Here is a 19,847-nt window from a genome sequence, read left to right on the forward strand (position 1 = left end):
AGCACCTGAACTGATTATCTTTTTATGAAATCTGTGAGATTTGCACCGGTTCCCGCTGATGCAAAATACCTCAGTTGGATCTGAGCTGCCCACTGAACTGGCTGCCAGGGTTTGGTTCGCTGGGTGGCTGCCCAGGCCTCTGTGGTGCTTTGGAAGAGGAGCTCCGAGGTCGTCCTCCATGCGTGGGGGCCTCTCTTCCCGGCCGGGGGGTTTCCGCCCATTCACTCTGGCTGCTCAGCAGCGTGTGGTGACCGATGCTTGGCCCTGGCTGCAGGGTACCCCCACCTCCAAGCTGGATGCCCTGGGGCCTGAAGCTAGGGCAGATTCTAACTTTCTCTTGAAACTTTCCAAAACTGAAAGCTGGAAAAAAACAAAACACCTTGGCTTAGGGAAGAACACATTGTGGCCACGGTTTCTGAGAATCGGAGGTGGGATTTTTTTTTTTTTTTTTTTTTTTTTTTTTTTGAGTAGCACCTTACATTTCCAGAGTGTGTTTTGGGTTCTTTTCTTTTCTTTTCTTTTTTGTTTTGTTTTTTGTTTCTTTATTGATTTCAGAGAGGAAGGGAGGAGGAGAGAGAGATAGAAACATCAATGATGAGAGAGAATCATTGATTGGCTGCCTCCTGCACGCCCCCCACTGGGGATCAAGCCCGCAACCCAGGCAAGTGCCCTTGGCCGGAATCGAACCTGGGACCCTTCAGTCCGCAGGCTGACGCCCTATCCACTGAGCCAAGCCGGCTAGGGCTGGGTTCTTTTCTTAAAAGGGCAGAGACTGCTGGGGAGCACAATGCTGTAGACTAAGGGGAGGGGGAGCGTCGTGCCATCCGGCCTGAGTACTTGGGCTCACGGAAAAGCCTCATGAAGTGTTAACACCAAAGGGACTTGAGCTCTCAGGGCTCCAGCCTCTTATTTTCACCGACACGAAGGCTGAGGCCCTGCCTGGTAGCCGTGCTGCCTCACGGGGGTGACGAGGTCCAGTGGACATGGCCTCATGGCCAGCACATAGGTTCAGACTCCAGCTCCATCAAGGGTTGGGGGGCCTGCAGAAGTGACCTGATGGTTTTCAGTCTTCCAGTCTGGAAAACGGGGGATAATCCCATCTCCTCGCAGGGTGTGGTCAGGATTAGAGATAACCTGAGTATATGAGTAAGGCCCCTAGAGGGCCTGAAATATGGCTGGCACCCGAGTAACAGGTAACAGGAGCTGTTGTTAATCATCTAAGCTAGGACTGCCAGCCTACAATGGCAACTCCTCCAGGGGCCCAAGAAGCCCTTGTGTTCGGCAGCGAAACAGCCTGGGGACCCACAGCCCTCCTGTCAGCTGTTCACCTCCCTGTTCTTCACAGACACCTGTGGCGACCCACGTTGGCCCCGCTGCTGGCGGTGCCTTCCAGAGGCATTCCTTGACCCAGATGTGTGCCTGGGTGATGTCGTTCTCCAGCCAGGCTGGCATGTCTCCCAGCAGGCTGGCATGTCTCTCCCCTGCATGCCTGCACTCGTTTCTCTCACTGCTCCCTTTCCTGGGCCTGGCCGGGGCCCTCGCAGCAAACAAAAGCAGGATATTGGCAATGGAAAGGAGGACGTGTTCTGGTGCTCCCGTGCCCTGCAGCGCACATGCCATTACAAGGACGTAACAGGGCCTAGGCGTGCAGCTGGGGGCAAATACGTCTGCGCTGGCTTTTCGCCACGGAAGCCAAGAGACGGCAGGACCTGGTGACCGTGAGCCACAGAGCCGTTGTGCTCCCACCTGGACCGATGGTGGGTCTCGCCACTCCCACCGCTTCCAGCATGAAAACATTTGCTAAGGGCTTCCTGACTGTCTCAAGCCCTTTGCTGGGTGCTGAGTCCACCAAGATAAAATGGGACACTGTTCCCATCTTCAGGGAGCTCACAAACTAGTAAAGAAAGACAGGGTACCCAGAAGGTGGGAGGCAAGAAGGAAGCCCCCCGCTTCCAATGCAGGCCCTCTGCTGGGCACCTCATGGTCATTCAGAACCTCCCGTAATTCTACCCAGAAAGTAGGTGGTGATGTTACCATGTCACAAACGAAAAGTGAAGCCGCTGGCCCAAGATCAGTTAGGTGGTGAGCGGTGGTACTGAGATTTAAACCGTGGGTCATCCAGGGGGAAACACACATGCGCAGAATTGAGGGGATCTGTGGTATAGTCTGCATTTTACAGGTGGGGACCTGTAAACCTCTTAACCTAGAGAGGGAAAGGGGCTTGTCCAAGAGTATGTAGCACCGAAGAACTTGAACCCTGGTCTCCCAATTCAGAGATCATCCAGGGTGCCTTCTACGGAGAGGAGTTTGAGCTGCATGCCTGGTTTTCAGTGTACCATTCTAGGCACTTCCTCCCCGCACTCTTGATGCCATACTAAGCTCCCAACACCCTGAAGTTCAGCATGCTAGGACGAGCAGGAAATGCTACAGGATGGGGGTGGCTGATGGCAGAAGCCACCAGTGTTGGCCGAGTACCTAGGGGAACTGGATCCTCCACAAGGAGGGATTCTCAGGGTCCTGCTTCTCTAAACTTCCTAGCTCCACAGACATCTCCCCTTCCTTCCTTTCTGCCGCTGCTTCACGTCCCCCTCCTCGACCTCCCGCAGTGCTTAAAAGTGGTAGTACTCTGTGGACTCTCGCCTGGCATTGATAAAATTGAGTTTTGTTTAGACATTCTCTTTTTCCAGCTCATCATACGTTCTTGGAAGGTGGAATGGGACCTTGTCTATGTATCTTTTAGACCTGCGGTGCGTAGCAAATTGCTCTAGTAATACACCTGTCTCACCCTTCACAGTTTGCAAAAGGCTTTCCTTCGACATTAACGTAGTTTTCACAGTGGTTCTTTGTAGTTGGATACTGCTGGTCCCACGTCGTCAATAAGGAAAAATTACTGAGAGTTGTCCAAAGCTATCCAGCTAGTGGCCGTAAGTGGCCAGTAATGGGAGCTACCATTATCGTCCTTTTTCATAGCTAACCCTTACCGAGTCCCTGCTGTGCTCAGTCTTTTATGTGCACGGCAGGAGGGCCGTGGGTCCCCAGGCTGTTTCGCTGCAGAACACAATATGCACTTTAACACATACGATTCCACTTTCACAGCAGTTCATTTTACGGATGAAGAAACCGGGTCAGAGAAGTGAAGTAACCTGCCCAAGATGACGTCACTAAAACTAATCCAGGGTCGGGATTCAAACCGAAAGGCAGTGCCTCTGGGAAGCAAGGGTGTGGCCAGTGTGGGTGGTGTGAGGCCTTCACAGGAATAGGGAGTCTGTTAACCAGAAAGAAAGAGCTGGTCTCAGCAGGCCAGGGAGCTCTTAGCTAGGAGGCTCAGACAGGAGGAGGACCTCGTCTGTGCAGACGTGGCCTGAGAACACATACCCGACCTGACTGAGGGCGAGCTTCCGGGGACTGGAGGAGAAAGGAGCTGCTATGGGTCTCACACAGCGTGCACAGCGCTAATGGAGTTTTGTTGCCTGCCCCCCAATATGTTACTTTGAAATTTTTCAAATATATAGAAAGGTTGAAAGAGCCCTAGCCGGTTTAACTCAATGGATAGAGTGTCGGCCTGCAGACCAAAGGGTCCCAGGTTCGATTCCGGTCAAGGGCACGTAACTTGGTTCTAGGTTCCTCCCCAGCCCCCACCCTGGTTGGGGCACATGCAGGAGGCAACCTATTGATGTGCTTCTCTCACATCGATATTTCTCTCTAACTTTCCCTGTCTTTTCCACTCTCTCTTAAAAGAAAAAAAAATCAATGGGAAAATATCCTTGGATGAGGATTTAGAAAGAAAAGAAAAGTTGAAAGAGTAGTTCAAGGATACCCATGTATCCTTCACCTAGATTCATCATTTGTTAACTTTAAGCCACTTTATCTGTCTATACACACACGCAGTATTTATTTTTGCTGAACTGTCTAAAAGTAAGTTGTAGTCATCTTGACTTTCACCCTTAGTTAATTTAATGCGCTTCTTCTAAGAATTCTTCTGTGTAACCAAAATATTGTTATTACATCTAAGAAAACTGACAGTAAATTCACAATATAATCTAATGTATAGTCCAAATTCAAATTTCCTCAGTTGTTCCAAAAATGTCACTCAGAGCTGTGTGTGTTTTTTAATCCAAGCTTTATTTAGGCACTGCAGTTAGTTGCTGTGTGTCGGCATTGTTACCTCTGTGGCCCCTTCCCCCGACAGCATTAACTTTTTGGAAGAGTCAAGCTCAGTTGTCTTTATCAAGTGATTCACATTTTGGGTTTGTCTGATTGTTTCTATTTTTAAAGAAATACATATGGCTTTTAAAATTTATTTTCATTTAGCCGAAACCGGTTTGGCTCAGTGGATAGAGGGTTGGCCTGCGGACTGAAGGGTCCCGGGTTCGATTCCGGTCAAGGGCATGTGCCTTGGTTGCGGGCACATCCCCAGTGGGAGGTGTGCAGGAGGCAGCTGATGGATGTTTCTTTCTCATCGATGTTTCTAGCTCTCTATCCCTCTCCCTTCCTCTCTGTAAAAATATCAATAAAATGTATTTTAAAAAATAAAATAAAATTTATTTTCATTTAGAGAGAGAGAGAAAGCGAGAGGGAAAGAGAGATAGAAATACCACTCTTGGTTCATGGGTCGTCACTCAACCACTGAGCCACACTGGACGGGCTAATTGTTTCTTTATGCTTAATATTTTGGGGGAAAGAATGCCATATCAGTAATGCTGTTGGTGAAGGGTATGTTTTGAAAAGTGGAGGTGACTGAACTTCTTTGGTTACTCGAGATAGCTGTCTAGCCCAGAGGTTCTCAACTGGGGCCATGATTAGGCGTCAATCCGTGATGCACACGCACCCCATGCATAAATTAAATGCACGTTTTCCTTGGATGTGCATTTTTTCTGGGAGAGGCTTCTTGGCTCCTAATCAGGTCCTCAAAGCGTTTCAAGACCCAGACAGGTTAAGAAACACTGGATCCAAGAAACATCTGGATTCCAAGAATCCAGGAGAGCTTCTCTTCTTATCTGGCCTCTCAGGTGTTCGGAATGCCAGGAGTCCCTCACCAACTGGTACTACGAGAAGGACGGGAAGCTGTACTGCCACAAGGACTACTGGAGGAAATTCGGGGAATTCTGCCACGGGTGCTCTCTGCTGATGACAGGGCCTGTCATGGTGAGTGAGTCCCTCCATCTCTGCTCCTCGTGGCCATCAGAGCCCACTGACCATGCCTCCAGTTCCCTATGGTCATTCATCTTCTGGTCTTTCCATCAGCCAAGGCCTCTGTCTTCATTTAATCATTTAACAGATGTTTGTTGAGCACCTAGTAAGTGCCAGGTGGGATCCTATCCTCAGGGACTTCACAAGCCAGTGTTGGGTGTGGGTGGAGAGGCAAGCAGGGAGGAGACACAACACGAGGGGGTGAAAGCCTTAAAGGAGAGTATTACAGGTTGAGAGGAGGCCGGGAGAGTAGAAAGGGAGGCTCTGGAATGAGCTGGCAGAGAGTTCCACCTCCCCTGCCTGCTCTAAGACAGAGGGCTGTAAGCCTAGTCATGGGTTTGCCAGCTCTGTGTTGGAGAAACTGTGAGCCTTTCTAACAGGGGTGATGACTCCCTGGGGACTTGGTCTCATGGCTGAGACCGGAACAGTTTTCTGCAATCTCAAAAATGATAGGGGGAGGCACCAGTCTGGCACTTCCCCGGGAAGCTCTAGGGCAGGAAGTGCCAAGGTACATTCTTGCCGGGATCCGCAAATCCTTGATCGGAGGTCACTCACCCACCTCTACCCTCACTCTAGCAACAGCGAGGACTCACTTTCTTCATCTGTCCATCTTTCTCCCCATCTGCTCCCAGGTGGCCGGGGAGTTCAAGTACCACCCAGAGTGCTTTGCCTGTATGAGCTGCAAGGTGATCATCGAGGATGGGGACGCATATGCCCTGGTGCAGCACGCCACCCTCTACTGGTAAGACGTTGGCCCTGTGTCTGTCTTCCCCTGTAAGAATGGCCGAGAGAGGGACAGGGGCAGCATGAGCTGGGCGGAAAGACTACTGGGTATCAGAGCACTGGCTTCCTCTCACAACAGTGTGCTTAGCCTGTTCTGTAAGCTGTGAGCAAGACCATTAGCATCCCCCGACCTCTGCCCTCACCTACTGTGAGAATAGCGGCATTCTGCCCTGCAGTCCTCCCAGAGGGAGAGAATGGCTGGGAAGGCGCTCTCAGAGAAGGACCCCAGAGCATTAAAGGCAAAGGCCCCTGAGAGCTCGCTCCGTCCAACTGCCTCCTTTGATAAAAAGAAGTCGCGCTGAGGCCCAGAGAGGGGAAGGGGCTGGATTCTCACAGGGTCGGAGGCAGAGCAAAGAGAACCAGGCTTCTCATTCCGAGCGGCCAGCGGGATCGCGGAGGGACAGTAATCGTGGGGCTGTGGGTGCTATTGCTTGAAGCCACGTGGTGCACTGGTTGCTGGGGTTCTCCGGGGGGAGCTCCGGGACCTTACCCCCTTCCTGCTCCTCTCCCCAGTGGGAAGTGCCATAATGAGGTGGTGCTGGCACCCATGTTTGAGAGGCTCTCCACGGAGTCTGTTCAGGACCAGCTGCCCTACTCCGTCACACACATCTCCATGCCAGCCACCACCGAGAGCCGGCGGGGCTTCTCCGTGTCTGTGGAGAGCGCCTGCTCCAACTACGCCACCTCCGTGCAAGTGAAAGAGTGAGTACTTTGAGAACCCCGGAGCAGGGGGTCTTGAGCCGAGTCCATAGATGGGCCTCCGAGGGGCTCAGAACTCCAGAGTCCTATGCTGAGCTCCCTCCGTCCTCATCTTCCGTCTTTCCCCTGGCGCCCACTGTGCTGTAACCACACCTGGGCCTTGGCACCTACCGTGCTGTCTGCCCAGGCTGCTTCCCACCAGACACTTAATGCCGGAAGCACTCAGCTTTCACGTGTCAAGTGTCAGATCGTGTTAGCTCTTTGAAATTATCTGGCTTCATTATGTGTATTAGTTTGTTTATCATTTGTCCTCTCCACGAGTTCCTCTGGAACGTGTCTTAGTCTTGTCCAGCACTGCATGCCTAGGGCCTGAAACAGTGCCTGGCCTATGGTAGGTGTTCATTGATTATTGTGTTGTTGGTTGAGCGAATGAACGGAGGGAGGAGAAAGAGATTAAGACTCCACCCTAGCCCTAGCCAGTTTAGCTCAGTGGATAGAGCATTGGCCTGTGGACTGAAGGGTCCCAGGTTCGATTCTGGCCAAGGGCACATGCCTGGGTTGCGGGCTCGATCCCCAGTTGGGGGCGTGCAGGAGGCAGCCGATCAATGATTCTCATCATTGATGTTTCTATCTCTCCCTCTTCCTTCCTCTCTGATATTAATAAAGAAATATATTTAAAAAAAAAAAGACTCCACCCTAGGTCCAGGCCAGAGATCAGGTGGGGAAGGAGTCTGTCCACCTCAATACCAGTAATGAGGCGCCTGTGGCTGCTAACTCTGTAAAATCGTGATTGTGCACTTAATGGCGTGCTGCGCACTGGGCGCTTGCAGTATAGGTGAGAGTACGTAGGAAGTCGGGAAGAGCTGAGGTCTGCTCTAAAGCCTCATTAGATGAAGGGGCGGGGATTGTGTTCGGGGCAGAGGTAGGAGTCTGTGGTTGTGTCTGGTATAGTTTGGGTGGTTGGGAGTAGCCAGAGAGGGAGTTGTTAAGTCATGGAGGGCCTGGATTATGAAGACTCAGCAGGTCTATTAAGGAATTAAAGCAACAAAGTGATGCAATCAGGTTAGCATTTTAGAAAGATCGAGGGTGTGGAAGTTGGGTGGGAGGGGAGCAAGCCTAGAGATGTAGAGACCAGCCAAGAGGCTGTTGCATGATCCAGGTGAGAGATGTTGGTAACTATGGCGATGGAGAGAAGGCGGGGTTCTCCAAGATGGTGAGGGCTGGGGGCAGGGAGGGAACTCGGATGGGGAGGATGGTACCCAAGTTTCTGGCTTGGGTGAGTGCCCGTTCTCTGTGGGTGTCCTGGGCCTTGGGGCCAGGTGACTCTTCGCTGCACAAGTGAAATGGGTCAGGCTTGTTTTTAGGATTCCTTCACCCTCCTCAACTCTCGTCTGGTCCTAGGGTCAACCGGATGCGTATCAGTCCCAACAACCGCAATGCCATCCACCCTGGGGACCGCATCCTGGAGATCAACGGGACCCCTGTCCGCACACTGCGCGTAGAGGAGGTAGAGTCTGGGTCCAGTCTATCTGTGGGTGTGGGGCATGGAACAGACCCTCTGGGAGATCACACTGTGACCTTCACCCTTCTCTACCCCTCGTCTATCTCTTTGTCTTGCCACGGAGCCTGTGACCACTGGTGACCTCCTGTGTCAGCCTGGCATGTCCCCAGGGCTGCAGGGATGGCCTGACAGATGGGGAAGCTGACAGGATGCCAGGCAGAGGGCACTGTGGGGTACTGGCATCTGGAGGCCACTGTTAGCCAAGTTGACCATGGGCCACACTGTGCTTGGATCCTCTGGGCTGATGGTGGGTGGCCTGGGGGAGCCAGCCTGTGGGATCCAGCCTTACGCTGCTCCTTGGCCACAGGTAGAGGATGCAATTAGCCAGACGAGCCAGACACTTCAGCTCCTGATTGAACACGACCCCGTCTCCCAGCGCCTGGACCAGCTGCGGCTGGATGCACGGCTCTCTCCCCACCTGCAGAATGCTGGGCACTCGCACACCCTCAGCACCCTGGACACCAAGGAGAACCTGGAAGGGACTCTGCGGAGACGTTCCCTGAGGTGCCCACGCCCATCACCCTGGTTCTGTGTCACCCCAGGCCTGTCCCTCAGATGAGGCAGAGCTGGCTTTCGGAGACCAGCAGAGTCAGAAAGGGAACCAGCTGGCCAGAGACGGGCTGTGAGGATTGTGCTGACCCAGCGCCCCGCAGGGAGATGACAATTTCATAACCAGGACCTGTGCGTGATCTGACCCAGCTGTCTGCCAGGTTCCCTTAGAAACCAGGGGTCAGACTGTCCACCGCACTCCTGAGCTGGACGGGAGGCAGTGATGCTGGACCGCGAAGGACAGCGCGGCTCGTGGGGAAAACACGGGGCTTAGGGGCTGGAGTCAGGGCGCAGGTAGGATTAATAAACATAAATAAGGATGTTGAAAACTATAAAACAAGAGAGGAATGCAAGTTGTTTTGGCTTTGAGGGACCAAAACCAAGTATGTGGGGAGGCTGAACGAGCAGGAACTCCTATAGCGCTGGCTCTCCAGGCAGGCACCCCCCGATGGCACCTTCTAGCTGAGTCACGCCCCTCGCCCATCGCTCCCTCTCGCCTGGCCTCTGTCTGCATCTGTGAGGTGGAGTTGCAGGATAAAGGTGGCTGTCTCCCAGTTATGTAAGGACTCGGTGTCAGAAAGGATGCAGAGCAGCCCAGCGTCAGCACGCGGCAGAGGCGAGGTGCTGTTGGTGTTACTAGGAGTCAGGTTCCTTATCCGCCCTCCTGACCAAACAGACTGAATCACTCAGGGCCCCCTTGGCTGGCGTTCCCGACAGGTGGCTCCTGTCACTCCTGGCTGCCCTCTTGGCCTCAGTCAGCACGAGCGAGCTGGTGGCGGCACGGCGCCAGAGGGCTGAGAAGGCCTGGGAAGAGGGAAGATGTGGGTGGGAGTGGCCAGAGAGCTAGCTGCTCAGATACCTAGAGGGCCGTCATGCAAGAGAGAGGCCAGCTCACCTGGTGTGCCCCGCGGGCCCACTCGGCAGGAGGCCGGGCAGAAGAGCAGGGGCTGGGAAGCTGCGGGCCGTCCTTGCTGGGTAGCCCAAGTGAAACAGGTGTGTCCCCGGAGAGGAGGTTGCAGGGTTGCAGTCCACCTTCAGGGCTGCGGACTCAACGTCTCGTCCTTTCTTCAGGAAGTCAAAGTAACAGTCACCAGCCATTACTATGACCGGCTGCTCTTAAAAATGTAAACATATTGGCTTTGTTGCTGTAGAAATGATACGTGCTGATTATTTTTAAATGTAGGAAAGGTAGCCAGATACAAAGATGTGCAGAATATCCCAAATCCCGTTCGGTCATTTTGGGGATGGCAGTAGGCTAGACTGGGACCCCGTTAGTTAGTGCCTCGGATGGAGCAGACATGGACAGCGGATCACCATCTACCGTGCTGTCCTGTACTGAGCGCTCTGTGCCAGTAGCATGTAGTCAGTCATTCATTCCGGGTGAGGAGTACTCAGGGGTCCCGCTTTGAATGTACTTAAATATACAACTGATGTTTGCAGCCCCCAAATGGTACATCTGTCTGACATAAGAGTCCCCTTCCCCAGTCATAGCTCCTGAGCTACATACGTTGGAACGGTCAGGGTAGCCCTGAGGTGCCTGCCCCCGGGGTTCCCTGGCAAGTCTCTGGGGGCTACCCTATCCCTAGCACCATCTTTCCTCATCCTCAGGCGCAGTAACAGCATCTCCAAGTCCCCCGGCCCCAGCTCCCCAAAGGAACCCCTGCTGTTTAGCCGTGACATCAGCCGTTCCGAATCCCTTCGCTGTTCTAGCAGCTACTCGCAGCAGATCTTTCGGCCGTGTGACCTGATCCACGGGGAGGTCCTGGGGAAGGGCTTCTTTGGGCAGGCCATCAAGGTAAGCACAGGCAGCAGCTGTTCTGTTCCCCCGCCCCTCATCCCTCCCTCGCCTTCTTTTGGGGAGTTCTTATCGCGCGGTCTCACCGTACGCCCTGCAGGACACCAGGCCTCCTTCCTGGCTGCACCTGCCACCCCAGTCCTCCCAGGCTACCTAAGGTCAGCGTTGCTGTTGCAGGGAGCTTGGTGAGCCCGGAGACCCGGGTTGGGAGGAGCTGTGCCTGTGGCCTACCCATATCCAGGCAGTGGGTGTTTTTAGGCGCCCAGAAGCCCCAGTGCTGGGGAGTGGCTCCTGCCTCCCTGATGAGCAGTCTCGGGGACTAACCTCTCTCTCTTTCTTTCCTCCTCCTCCTCCTCTACTGAGAGCTGGGAGGGGGGGTCAGGTAAGCCATGTGTCTCAGCTTTTGGAGCATTGGGGCTGGAGAGCTCACCCCCAACCCCTTCAGCCCCCCTAGCGCATGTCTGTGGCATTGGCCTTCCTGCCCCTAGATTTCTGTTCACCTGAGGGACTCACTCCCTTCTCAGATGACCAAAGCCCCTGCCTGGCTTGTCAGCCCCTCCTGCCTCATCCCACACTTCCCTTTTCCGGGTTCTCGCTTCTCCTCTGTGCATGCCCAGCTCTCCAGGGACGGGGGTGTGCTCCTCTCTGAGTCCCCTGGTGCCCCGTGCTGTGTCTTCTGCACATGAACTCTGTCCACCTGACCTGGCTCAGCGCCTCCTCCCGGGGATGGGATGGCCAGCTGCGCTGATTTTCACACAGTTCTCCGGAACTGCCTCTGGTCTCTGCACCCATGACAGTCGCCCTCCTTGTAGGTGACACACAAAGCCACGGGCAAAGTGATGGTCATGAAGGAGCTGATTCGGTGTGACGAGGAGACCCAGAAGACCTTTCTGACTGAGGTAAGAAGCGGGCGTGGGGTCAGGAGTTTGGTGTCACTGCTGCAAGAGGGAAGACCTTACTGAATAATGGTTTCGAGAGGAAACTTGCTTGGGAATCAGTCTCTTAAAGGCTGAGCAGGAAAGAGCACTAGAGGAACACCCCCACCCCTCTGAGTTAGAGCATTATTGGTTCAATGAACGCGTCCGAAAGACCGCTCGAGCTGGGTACAAGGGATGCAGTCAGCAATGAGGTGTGGTTCAGAGGTGCTCACAGGTAATGGGGTGATAGACACAAAAACAAACCGAATTCGTACAACAAGTGCTCTCATTACCACCTGAACACCTGCTCAGGGAGCCAGAGTGGGCATTCCAGAGAACTGGCAGCTCCCGGGGCATTCCATCGCCGCTCCCGGGTTGCTCCCCTAATGCAGCTGGGTGCACCTGTGGTCCAGGTGCTGCCCTCCAGGCCTTTGTCTCACTCTTGGACCCGCCCACTCCAACACCCACCCCACCCCCCATGCAATTCCTAAAAAGGCAGGATCCTGAGGGTAAGGCCCGTGGGGCCCTCCCCATCCCTGTGGGCGTATTCCTCCCCATCACCCAACCTAGGAGGTAGGAGGTGCAGGTAACACTGGTCATGCTGGCCCCCCGGAGGCAAGGTGTGAGGCAGACACGGTGGGAAGTAACTGCCCACCCTTCTTGGCCTCCCCACCCCCAGGTGAAGGTGATGCGCAGCCTGGACCACCCCAACGTGCTCAAGTTCATCGGGGTGCTGTACAAGGACAAGAAGCTGAACCTGCTGACAGAGTACATTGAGGGGGGCACGCTGAAGGACTTCGTGCGCAGTGTGGTGAGTATGCCACCTCCATTGTCCCCAGGAGCTTGGTGGGTTGTCAGTGGGACACCTATGTCCCACCTACCCTGAAGCCATGCTAGCCAGAGAGACTCCCTGCTTTACCTACAAAGGGCCATGATGGGTGGGACTGGGCACAGGCAGAGACCATGTTGGGACCTGGACCACGAGTGGAGACAGGGTCCAAGAGCCTCTGATCGATATTCCCCCCATCCTGCAGGACCCGTTGCCCTGGCAGCAGAAGGTCAGGTTTGCCAAAGGCATCGCCTCTGGAATGGTGAGTCTTGGCACTAACCTTGCCAGCGAGTTGGCAGGGGGAGCGGGGGGCGGCAGTTGGGAGAGATGCAAGGATTGCGGGCAGGCATCGGAAGGCAGCTCATGTGGGCTGGGCAGCTAGTGCTGAGCCTCTCTCTGAGCCAGAGAAATTGACCCCAGATGGCTGTTCTCAGCTCACGACCCTGCTCTCAAAGAATCCACATCTTCAAGGGCAAACAGGACATGGCAAGGCGAACTGGAGAAGCACATTAGCACGAAATGGCCTGGCCTTGCAGGCACTGAGGCGTCCAGGTTCTGAGGGCCTCTGGAGCCTGCAGAGAACCTCGCTGCCTAGGAAATCTGAGGAGGGGGAATGCGTTCGAGTTGAGCCCTGAAGGATGGGTCAGAACTGGATGAAAGTTCCTCTGGGCAGCGTAGCCCCACGGCTGAGGAGGAGGAAGCAGCCTGTGTTACCTGGGAAAGAATGATACCAGCGATAGCAGTAGCTGACAGTTGCTGAGTGCTTTCTGTCCGCCAGGCACGAGCTGAGGGACTAGCAGGCATGTGTGTGTCTATTCCTCATGGCAACCCTGGTTTCTAGATGAGACACTGAGGCCAGAAAGGGACAGAACTGGGGGCCTGGGCGAGTCCGTCCTGAGGTTTTGACCACTGCTCTTCATGTGGGGTCCATGGAGACCATGTTAGTCTGGGAGTACATGAAGGCCCCTGTATCTTCAGCTAAAGAGTCAGGCTTTATGTAGGAAGACAAAAAGACAGATGTAAAAGATTTTTGTTTTATGTTTTTATTTATTTCAGAGAGAGGAAGGGTGAGGGAGAGAGAGACAGAAACATCAATGATGAAAGAGAATCATTGATCGGCTGCATCCTGCATGCCCTCTACTGAGGATTGAGCCCACAACCCGGGCATGTGCCCTGACCGGGAATCGAACTGTGATCTCCTGGTTCATGGGTCAAAGCTCAACCATTGAGCCACACCGGCCGGGCTAGAAGATTTTTAAGAAGGCAAGCTTTGTGGCCAGAGCTCTTCTTTTTTTTTTGCAGAGGAGTCTGGTGTGGTCAGTAGGTTGGGGTAGGATTGGGAGAACTCGGTGCAGGGAGACCTGGGTCGGGGGCTCATGAAACATTTCAGGTTTCTGAATTTTAGGGGATGTCTGGGGGCGGACAGGAGATTGGGAGGCAGAGTGGAGTCTGAATGGAGAGAGGGGCTGGCAGTGAGGGAATAGGTGAAGGGAGAAAGAAGCGTTTGGGGGGTTTGAGGTATTTAGAAGTATGTCGGTGTCATTTAGCAGATGTTTGGGGGGTGGCAGTAATGGTTGGGAGACAGGTTTGGGAAGAGCTAGGATAGGTGCGTGCTGAGGCTGATGTGGGGTTCATGGGGTTCAGCACGTGAGGAGAAGATGGCTTTGAGAAGGGCTGACATTGGGGAGGCTGGAAGGAAGAAGCAGGTACACAGGAGTCTCGGGCAGGTGTGGGTACCTTTGGGAGGGCATGGGCACAAGCTAGAGCAGTTCAGGAAGAACTCCCTGAGTGGGAGCAGCTCCAGGAGCCGAGGGGGTGGAAGCAGTGCTGCAGGGGGCTGGGAAGGGGGACGTGGCTTCAGAGAGTAACAGGAGCCAGAGATGGAGGCCTGGAGGGGGAAATAGCAAACAAACCTGTTTGGAAACATTTGGTTAGGAAGAAAGAGAGGTTAAAGTGCAGACAGAGAGCAAGGAGTGTGCTGGGTCTCGGGGAAGGTGAATGTCAGGAATACAGAGCCCGCTGGTTTAGGAGGAGGTCGCTGATGCCCCGCTCACAGGCAGGAAGGATCCAGGGTAGCTGAAACCAGTCACTGGGATGAGGGAGCCTGGGGTGCTTCCTTCAGATGTCCCAGACCTACGTAAATGGGTAACGGGGATGGGGACATGCAAGAGCCAGGGCCCAGGACAGTTGGAGATTTCAGGAGACAGCAGTGAGAGCTTAGAGCAGCCACTGGGTTGGGGCGGCCGAACAAAGGATGGGCAGGAGGCGGCAGCAGGGAGAGAGGAAGCCCAGGCGGCCTTTGGCTTTCTGTTGGTGTTGGGACAAGGGAGTGACGACGGCAGGGGGGCCTGGGCTCTGGAGTCCAGGTTAGGTTCTGAAGGCGGGTGGGGTTGGCCTGGACGGAGAGCCAATTCGATGGCCCAGATCCGGAGTCCGCGAGTGGTTGGTTTCCTGGCCCTTGGCCTCAGCTCGGACTTCTGTTTCAGGCCTATCTGCACTCCATGTGCATCATCCACCGGGATCTGAACTCGCACAACTGCCTCATCAAGCTGGTATGTCTCGCTGTTCTGGGTCTCCCCGGGGCCAGCCCTCCAGGCTTCCTCGTTGCAAAAGAATTGACTGTCCTTCTTGCTTTAGAGGAGATGTCGCCTGGGGCTCCTGTTTGCCCTCCCGGCTGCCTGCCCCTTCTCTGTCTTCTGAGCTCTCAGGCACTTGCAGATACAGTTCCACCTCCTCCCAGTCGCAGCCTTTGAACTCCTTTCGTTAGAAGGGTTTCTGCGCATACAGCCCCGTTGTGTTCCTGGTTTTGCCCCCTGATGGTCCTCACGGTGGACCCCGTTTTACAGCTCTGGCACCTGAGGCCACAGAGCTAGTGCATTTGTAGTGACCGGGTTGGGGGCTGCATTCCTCCCACTGGTGGGTCAGCTCTGGTTGTTACAATGTTATTCCTCCTGTGGACTTGCAATCTGGCTTCCTGGGTGCCCACTAACTTGCCCTGGCTTCACCTTCTGGACCCAAACCATCTTAATCCCTTTTCCACATGACTACTCCGTAGCTATTTATTTATTTTTTTAATCCTCACCCAAGGACATGTTTTTCATTGATTCTACAAAGAGAGGAAGGAGAAGGAGAGAGAGAAACATCGATCGGCAGCCTCCCATATGTGGCCCGACCAGGGATCCAACCCGAAACCCGGGTATGTGCCCTGATCGGGAATCAAACCCGAGACAAGACCCTTCAGTGCATGGGACAGTGCTCTAACCAACTGAGCCACACCAGCCGGGGCCCCCAGAGCTAACTGAAGAGCTTTTCTCCCCCAAGTCCCCACCTTGTCTTTTTTCTGTCTTATCCTGATTCTAGCCATGGCCTTAAATCTTTTGGGGAAGCCCTGGCGGGTGTGATTCAGTTGGTTGAGTGTCGTCCCATGCACCAAATGTCACCAGTTAGATTCCCAGTCAGTAACATGCCTGGGTTGCAGCTTGATCCCAGTAGGGGGCATGCAGGAGGCAACCAATCGATGTTTCTCTCTCTCTCTTCCTCCCTTCCTCCCTTTCTCTCCTCCTCTCTTCCTCTCTCCCTAAACTCAATAAAAACATGTTTTAAAAAAAATATTTTGGGGGACAAACAAAACAAAAGAAATCCCCTGTCCTGCCTCTGAGTTCCTCCCTAGTTCTCAGAGCCTTCCCCTCCAGGCTCCAGGGGCTCTGCTGTGAGCACCCCCAGGTCTCGGGAATCTGCTGTGAGGAGATACCAAGCTGTTGGCAAACAAAATGCTGAGCCCTGTCTGCCAGTGAGGACTTCAGCTGGGACTCACTCTCCTTTGCTGCCCATCTTTTCTCTCCTTCTCAATGACTCCTCTTAGAAATGTCTTCACCCAGTCCTGACCTGGCCCTTGTCCCACCAGGACAAGACCGTGGTGGTGGCAGACTTTGGGCTGTCACGGCTCATCGTAGAGGAGAGGAAAAAGCCCCCAGCGGAGAAGGCCACCAGCAAGAAGCGTACCCTGCGCAAAAATGACCGCAAGAAGCGCTACACGGTGGTGGGGAACCCCTACTGGATGGCCCCTGAGATGCTGAATGGTGAGTACCTGGTGCCCTGAGGGGACATGCCTCCAGAGGGGCGTTGGGGGCCACTTCTCACAGCAGAGCCCTGGGAGCTCCCGGGGAGGCCTGTGAAATGTAAGACCAAGTTCCCGGAGCTGAAGGCTGCATCTCTGTCCCTCACCAGACAGACTGGGCCTCATAAACTCCTTCCTCCCTGAGCGCAGGCCCACGAGCTAGTCAATGTCCCACCCGAGGTTTAGGGTGTCCCATCCGAGGTTTAGGGTGAGGTCTGGCTGAGACTTTTGTGCCCCAAGGGTGGGTGAGGGCTCAGGCACCCACTGCCTGATTTAGCCTTTCCTGCTCTCTGTGCTGAGAGCTGAAGTGTGGTGCCCTCTTGTGGATAATGCTCACACCAGCCAGAGGTGCTGGCTGGGAGTCTTGAAACCCACAGGGTTTGAGGCCTCAGAATGAGCGGTCTGATACAACCCGTTTGGAATATGAGGCCCAGGGAAGCTCAGCGGTTTGCCCAGGAGCACACAGCGGGCTAACGGCAGAGTCCGTGTGAACGCAGGTCCCGTGCTCTCTCACTGTGCCGTGCAGTTTCATCACGGGCAGTGTTGGTTTATAACGTCTTTCCAAGGCAGCTCGCTCACCCAGGGCCGAGGAAAGGCGACTTCCAGATGGTACCCGTCCCGGGAAGCCTTTGGGGCGTCCCCATGGATCCTGTTCTAGTCCTGGTTCTCGGCTGTGGCCTGGCTGGGCCCGAGACCCGGTGCAGAACAGGTAAGGGACCAAACCTAACAGCCCGCTCTCCTGTGTTCCCCAAGGAAAGAGCTACGATGAGACAGTGGATGTCTTCTCTTTCGGGATCGTTCTCTGCGAGGTGAGCTCCCGCACGTAGGCAAGGCCTGAGGCAGCAGGCCTGGCAGCTCTGCCCTGCCTCCAAACAGAGGCTCCTCCTCCTAAAGATGAGTAACGCGCCATAAAGTCAGCACGAGTGTAGGGTTGTCCGGTTCATCACACATCTCTTGCCACAGTCGGATTGCATTGGTCCCATAAGGCTGAGCAGGATTTTTTTCGGGTGAGAAAATAGTCTCAGAAAGGGAGAGTGGCTTGCTCTTTGTCACACAGTCAGTAAGGGGCAGGCGAGACGTGGAACTCTACTAAGAAAGGCAGCTTGTTCATGTGGCCATCTGTCTAATCTGAGGCAACCTTTCCCGCTGCCCTCCGCCTGGAAGTGGAAGCAGCCACTCCAGGAAGTGCCAGCCCGTCCAGTACATTGCTAGGCCCTTGGGGGTGTGGGGGGACAGAGTGAGTCCTGGGAATAGTCCTGTCCTTAGGAGCATAGTTCAGTCGATCTCGAAGCAGTCAGCCCAACACATACATTCAAGGGTTTCTGTAATTCCTACAAAGTGGTGAGTGGTAGAGAGACAACGGACAATTGGAATAATGAAGAAAGGTTCTTTTAAAAATTACTATTATTTTTTAATTAATTTCAGAGAGGAAGGGAGAGGGAGAGAGAGAGAGAAACATCAATGATGAGAGAGAACCATTGATCAGCTGCCTCCCACATACCCCCTACTGGGGATAGAGCCTGAAACCCGGGCATGGGCCCTTGAATAGAATCAAACCCAGGACCCTTCCGTCTGCAGGCCGACACTCTATCCACTGAGCCAAACTGGCCAGGGCAAATATCGTTTTCTTTAATAGAGATCAATTGAGTATTTACTGTGTATAAGGGTAGGCTGGTGCCACAGGATTTCAGACATGCATCAGACCCAGCCCCTCGTTTGACAGAGCCTGAACTCTGGCAGGGGACACTGCAGGGCAGGGAGGGATGTGTGGGAACTGCCCCTCTAGGTTCGGAGCACTGTGCTTCCACTGCAGTAAGACCTTCTAAACCCTCCTCGGTATTCAGACTCTCAGTCAAAAGACAAGTCGGGATTAACAAGACTTCGAGAGGCAGGGTTGGGGAGGGTGGCTCTTCAACCTCGTTTTCATCTTCCTCTTCTGCCCGTGCTTCCTGTGCACGCGCCAGCATCCCTCTCCCCTGCTGTGGGCCGCACCCTCCGTAGTCCCTGTCTGACCAGCCACCTTCTCGCCTGCAGATCATCGGGCAGGTGTATGCAGATCCTGATTGCCTGCCCCGCACACTGGACTATGGCCTCAACGTGAAGCTTTTCTGGGAGAAGTTTGTCCCCACAGACTGCCCCCCAGCCTTCTTCCCCCTGGCCACCATCTGCTGCAAACTGGAGCCCGAGAGCAGGTTGGTATCTGCCCCTTTGCCCCAGCCCACGAGGTCCTGGGAGGCTTGCCCCACCTTTGGCTGTCCCCACGCCCTTCCCAGGCACAGGGGTGGCAGAAGCCTTGAGCTCAAGGATGTGACTATCAACCACTGAGGTACCAGACAACTCTGACATACCAGGTGGAGGGGATGAGGGCATAGTTGCAAGTGACCTGGGTGTAACACAGAGACACCACCATTAAAAGAAATTTTAACAGGACTCACCCAAACCTATACCTTTCTAACAGAATAAGTGTCTTCATGTCTCCATACTCCCCTGTCCATGTTCACACACACCACACACACATTTTTTATAGATTTATGATCTCAAATAGAGAAAAAAATTTTTATTTTACCCTGTATTTTCCTTGTTGCTACCCAGGCTTCCTGGTTAGCATTTTTGTTAACTACCTGAAATTCTATTCTAGGAAACTCTCTGAACATATTATGATATACATAATGTAGATGTTCAGATTTTTCCAGTTTCTCTTTACAGTAGGTATTACTACAGTGAGCATCTTCATGCATTTAGCTAATTTCTTCCTTGAAATCTTTTTAAAATTACCTTCATTTCCTCAAGTTATAACTTCCATTATTACCAAAGTTACCCTGGGACTTTTCAAGTTTGTGCATTAGAAACCTAGAATCTTTGTGCTTTTTTTCTGCTATCAAAAATCATGTTTCTTTTAAAAGACAGATTCACACACTACCAAAATACCTAGCACAGGAATTATGTATCTGCTATAGTCTCCTAATTAATGTGCCCCTCAACACTCTCCTCACTCCCCAACTCCATCTCCCCAAGGTAACCAGTTGGCACATCATCTTTATTTTTAAACTAGTGGCCTGATGCACGGATTTGTGCACATTAAAAGGAAATTAATTAGTAGAAATATTTTAATATCATTATTCACCCTTTCTCTATAATGGAAGTGTCAGAGATGAAAGAAAATTAGTAAAATGTATATGAAAATAATATATAAATTGATTAATAAACAATAATAACAACCCCGGGAGGTTGGCCGGCTGGGGAGGGACCGCAGGAGGGCTCCAGGGCATGTCCAGCCCATCTTGTCCCGTCCCCATCGGCCAGACCCCAACAGCAAGCTAACCTACCGGTCGGAGCATCTGCCCCCTGGTGGTCAGTGCACATCATAGCGACTGGTGGAGCAGTTGGACACTTAGCATATTAGGCTT

General features: G+C 53.5%; 1 protein-coding gene across 4 annotated transcripts in view; it reads left to right on the forward strand.

Annotated features, from left to right (window-relative positions):
• Positions 1 to 19,847, forward strand: part of LIMK2 (LIM domain kinase 2) — a 57,241-nt gene that overhangs the window by 33,977 nt on the left and 3,417 nt on the right. For 3 of the 4 annotated variants that reach the window (XM_080650797.1, XM_080650798.1, XM_080650799.1), the window contains 13 exons: positions 5,010 to 5,145; positions 5,823 to 5,932; positions 6,487 to 6,675; positions 8,074 to 8,179; positions 8,541 to 8,737; positions 10,391 to 10,577; positions 11,390 to 11,476; positions 12,174 to 12,305; positions 12,529 to 12,585; positions 14,810 to 14,875; positions 16,228 to 16,402; positions 17,194 to 17,249; positions 18,475 to 18,632. In XM_080650797.1, the coding sequence (XP_080506923.1) occupies positions 5,010 to 5,145; positions 5,823 to 5,932; positions 6,487 to 6,675; positions 8,074 to 8,179; positions 8,541 to 8,737; positions 10,391 to 10,577; positions 11,390 to 11,476; positions 12,174 to 12,305; positions 12,529 to 12,585; positions 14,810 to 14,875; positions 16,228 to 16,402; positions 17,194 to 17,249; positions 18,475 to 18,632 (1,656 nt within the window). Of the gene's footprint in view, positions 1 to 5,009; positions 5,146 to 5,822; positions 5,933 to 6,486; positions 6,676 to 8,073; positions 8,180 to 8,540; positions 8,738 to 10,390; positions 10,597 to 10,822; positions 10,960 to 11,389; positions 11,477 to 12,173; positions 12,306 to 12,528; positions 12,586 to 14,809; positions 14,876 to 16,227; positions 16,403 to 17,193; positions 17,250 to 18,474; positions 18,633 to 19,847 lie in introns of all 4 variants that reach the window. The other variant, XM_080650800.1, reaches the window with a different exon arrangement.

The sequence above is a fragment of the Plecotus auritus genome (assembly GCF_963455305.1).
Source record: "Plecotus auritus genome assembly, chromosome: 13".
Taxonomy (NCBI): domain Eukaryota; kingdom Metazoa; phylum Chordata; class Mammalia; order Chiroptera; family Vespertilionidae; genus Plecotus; species Plecotus auritus.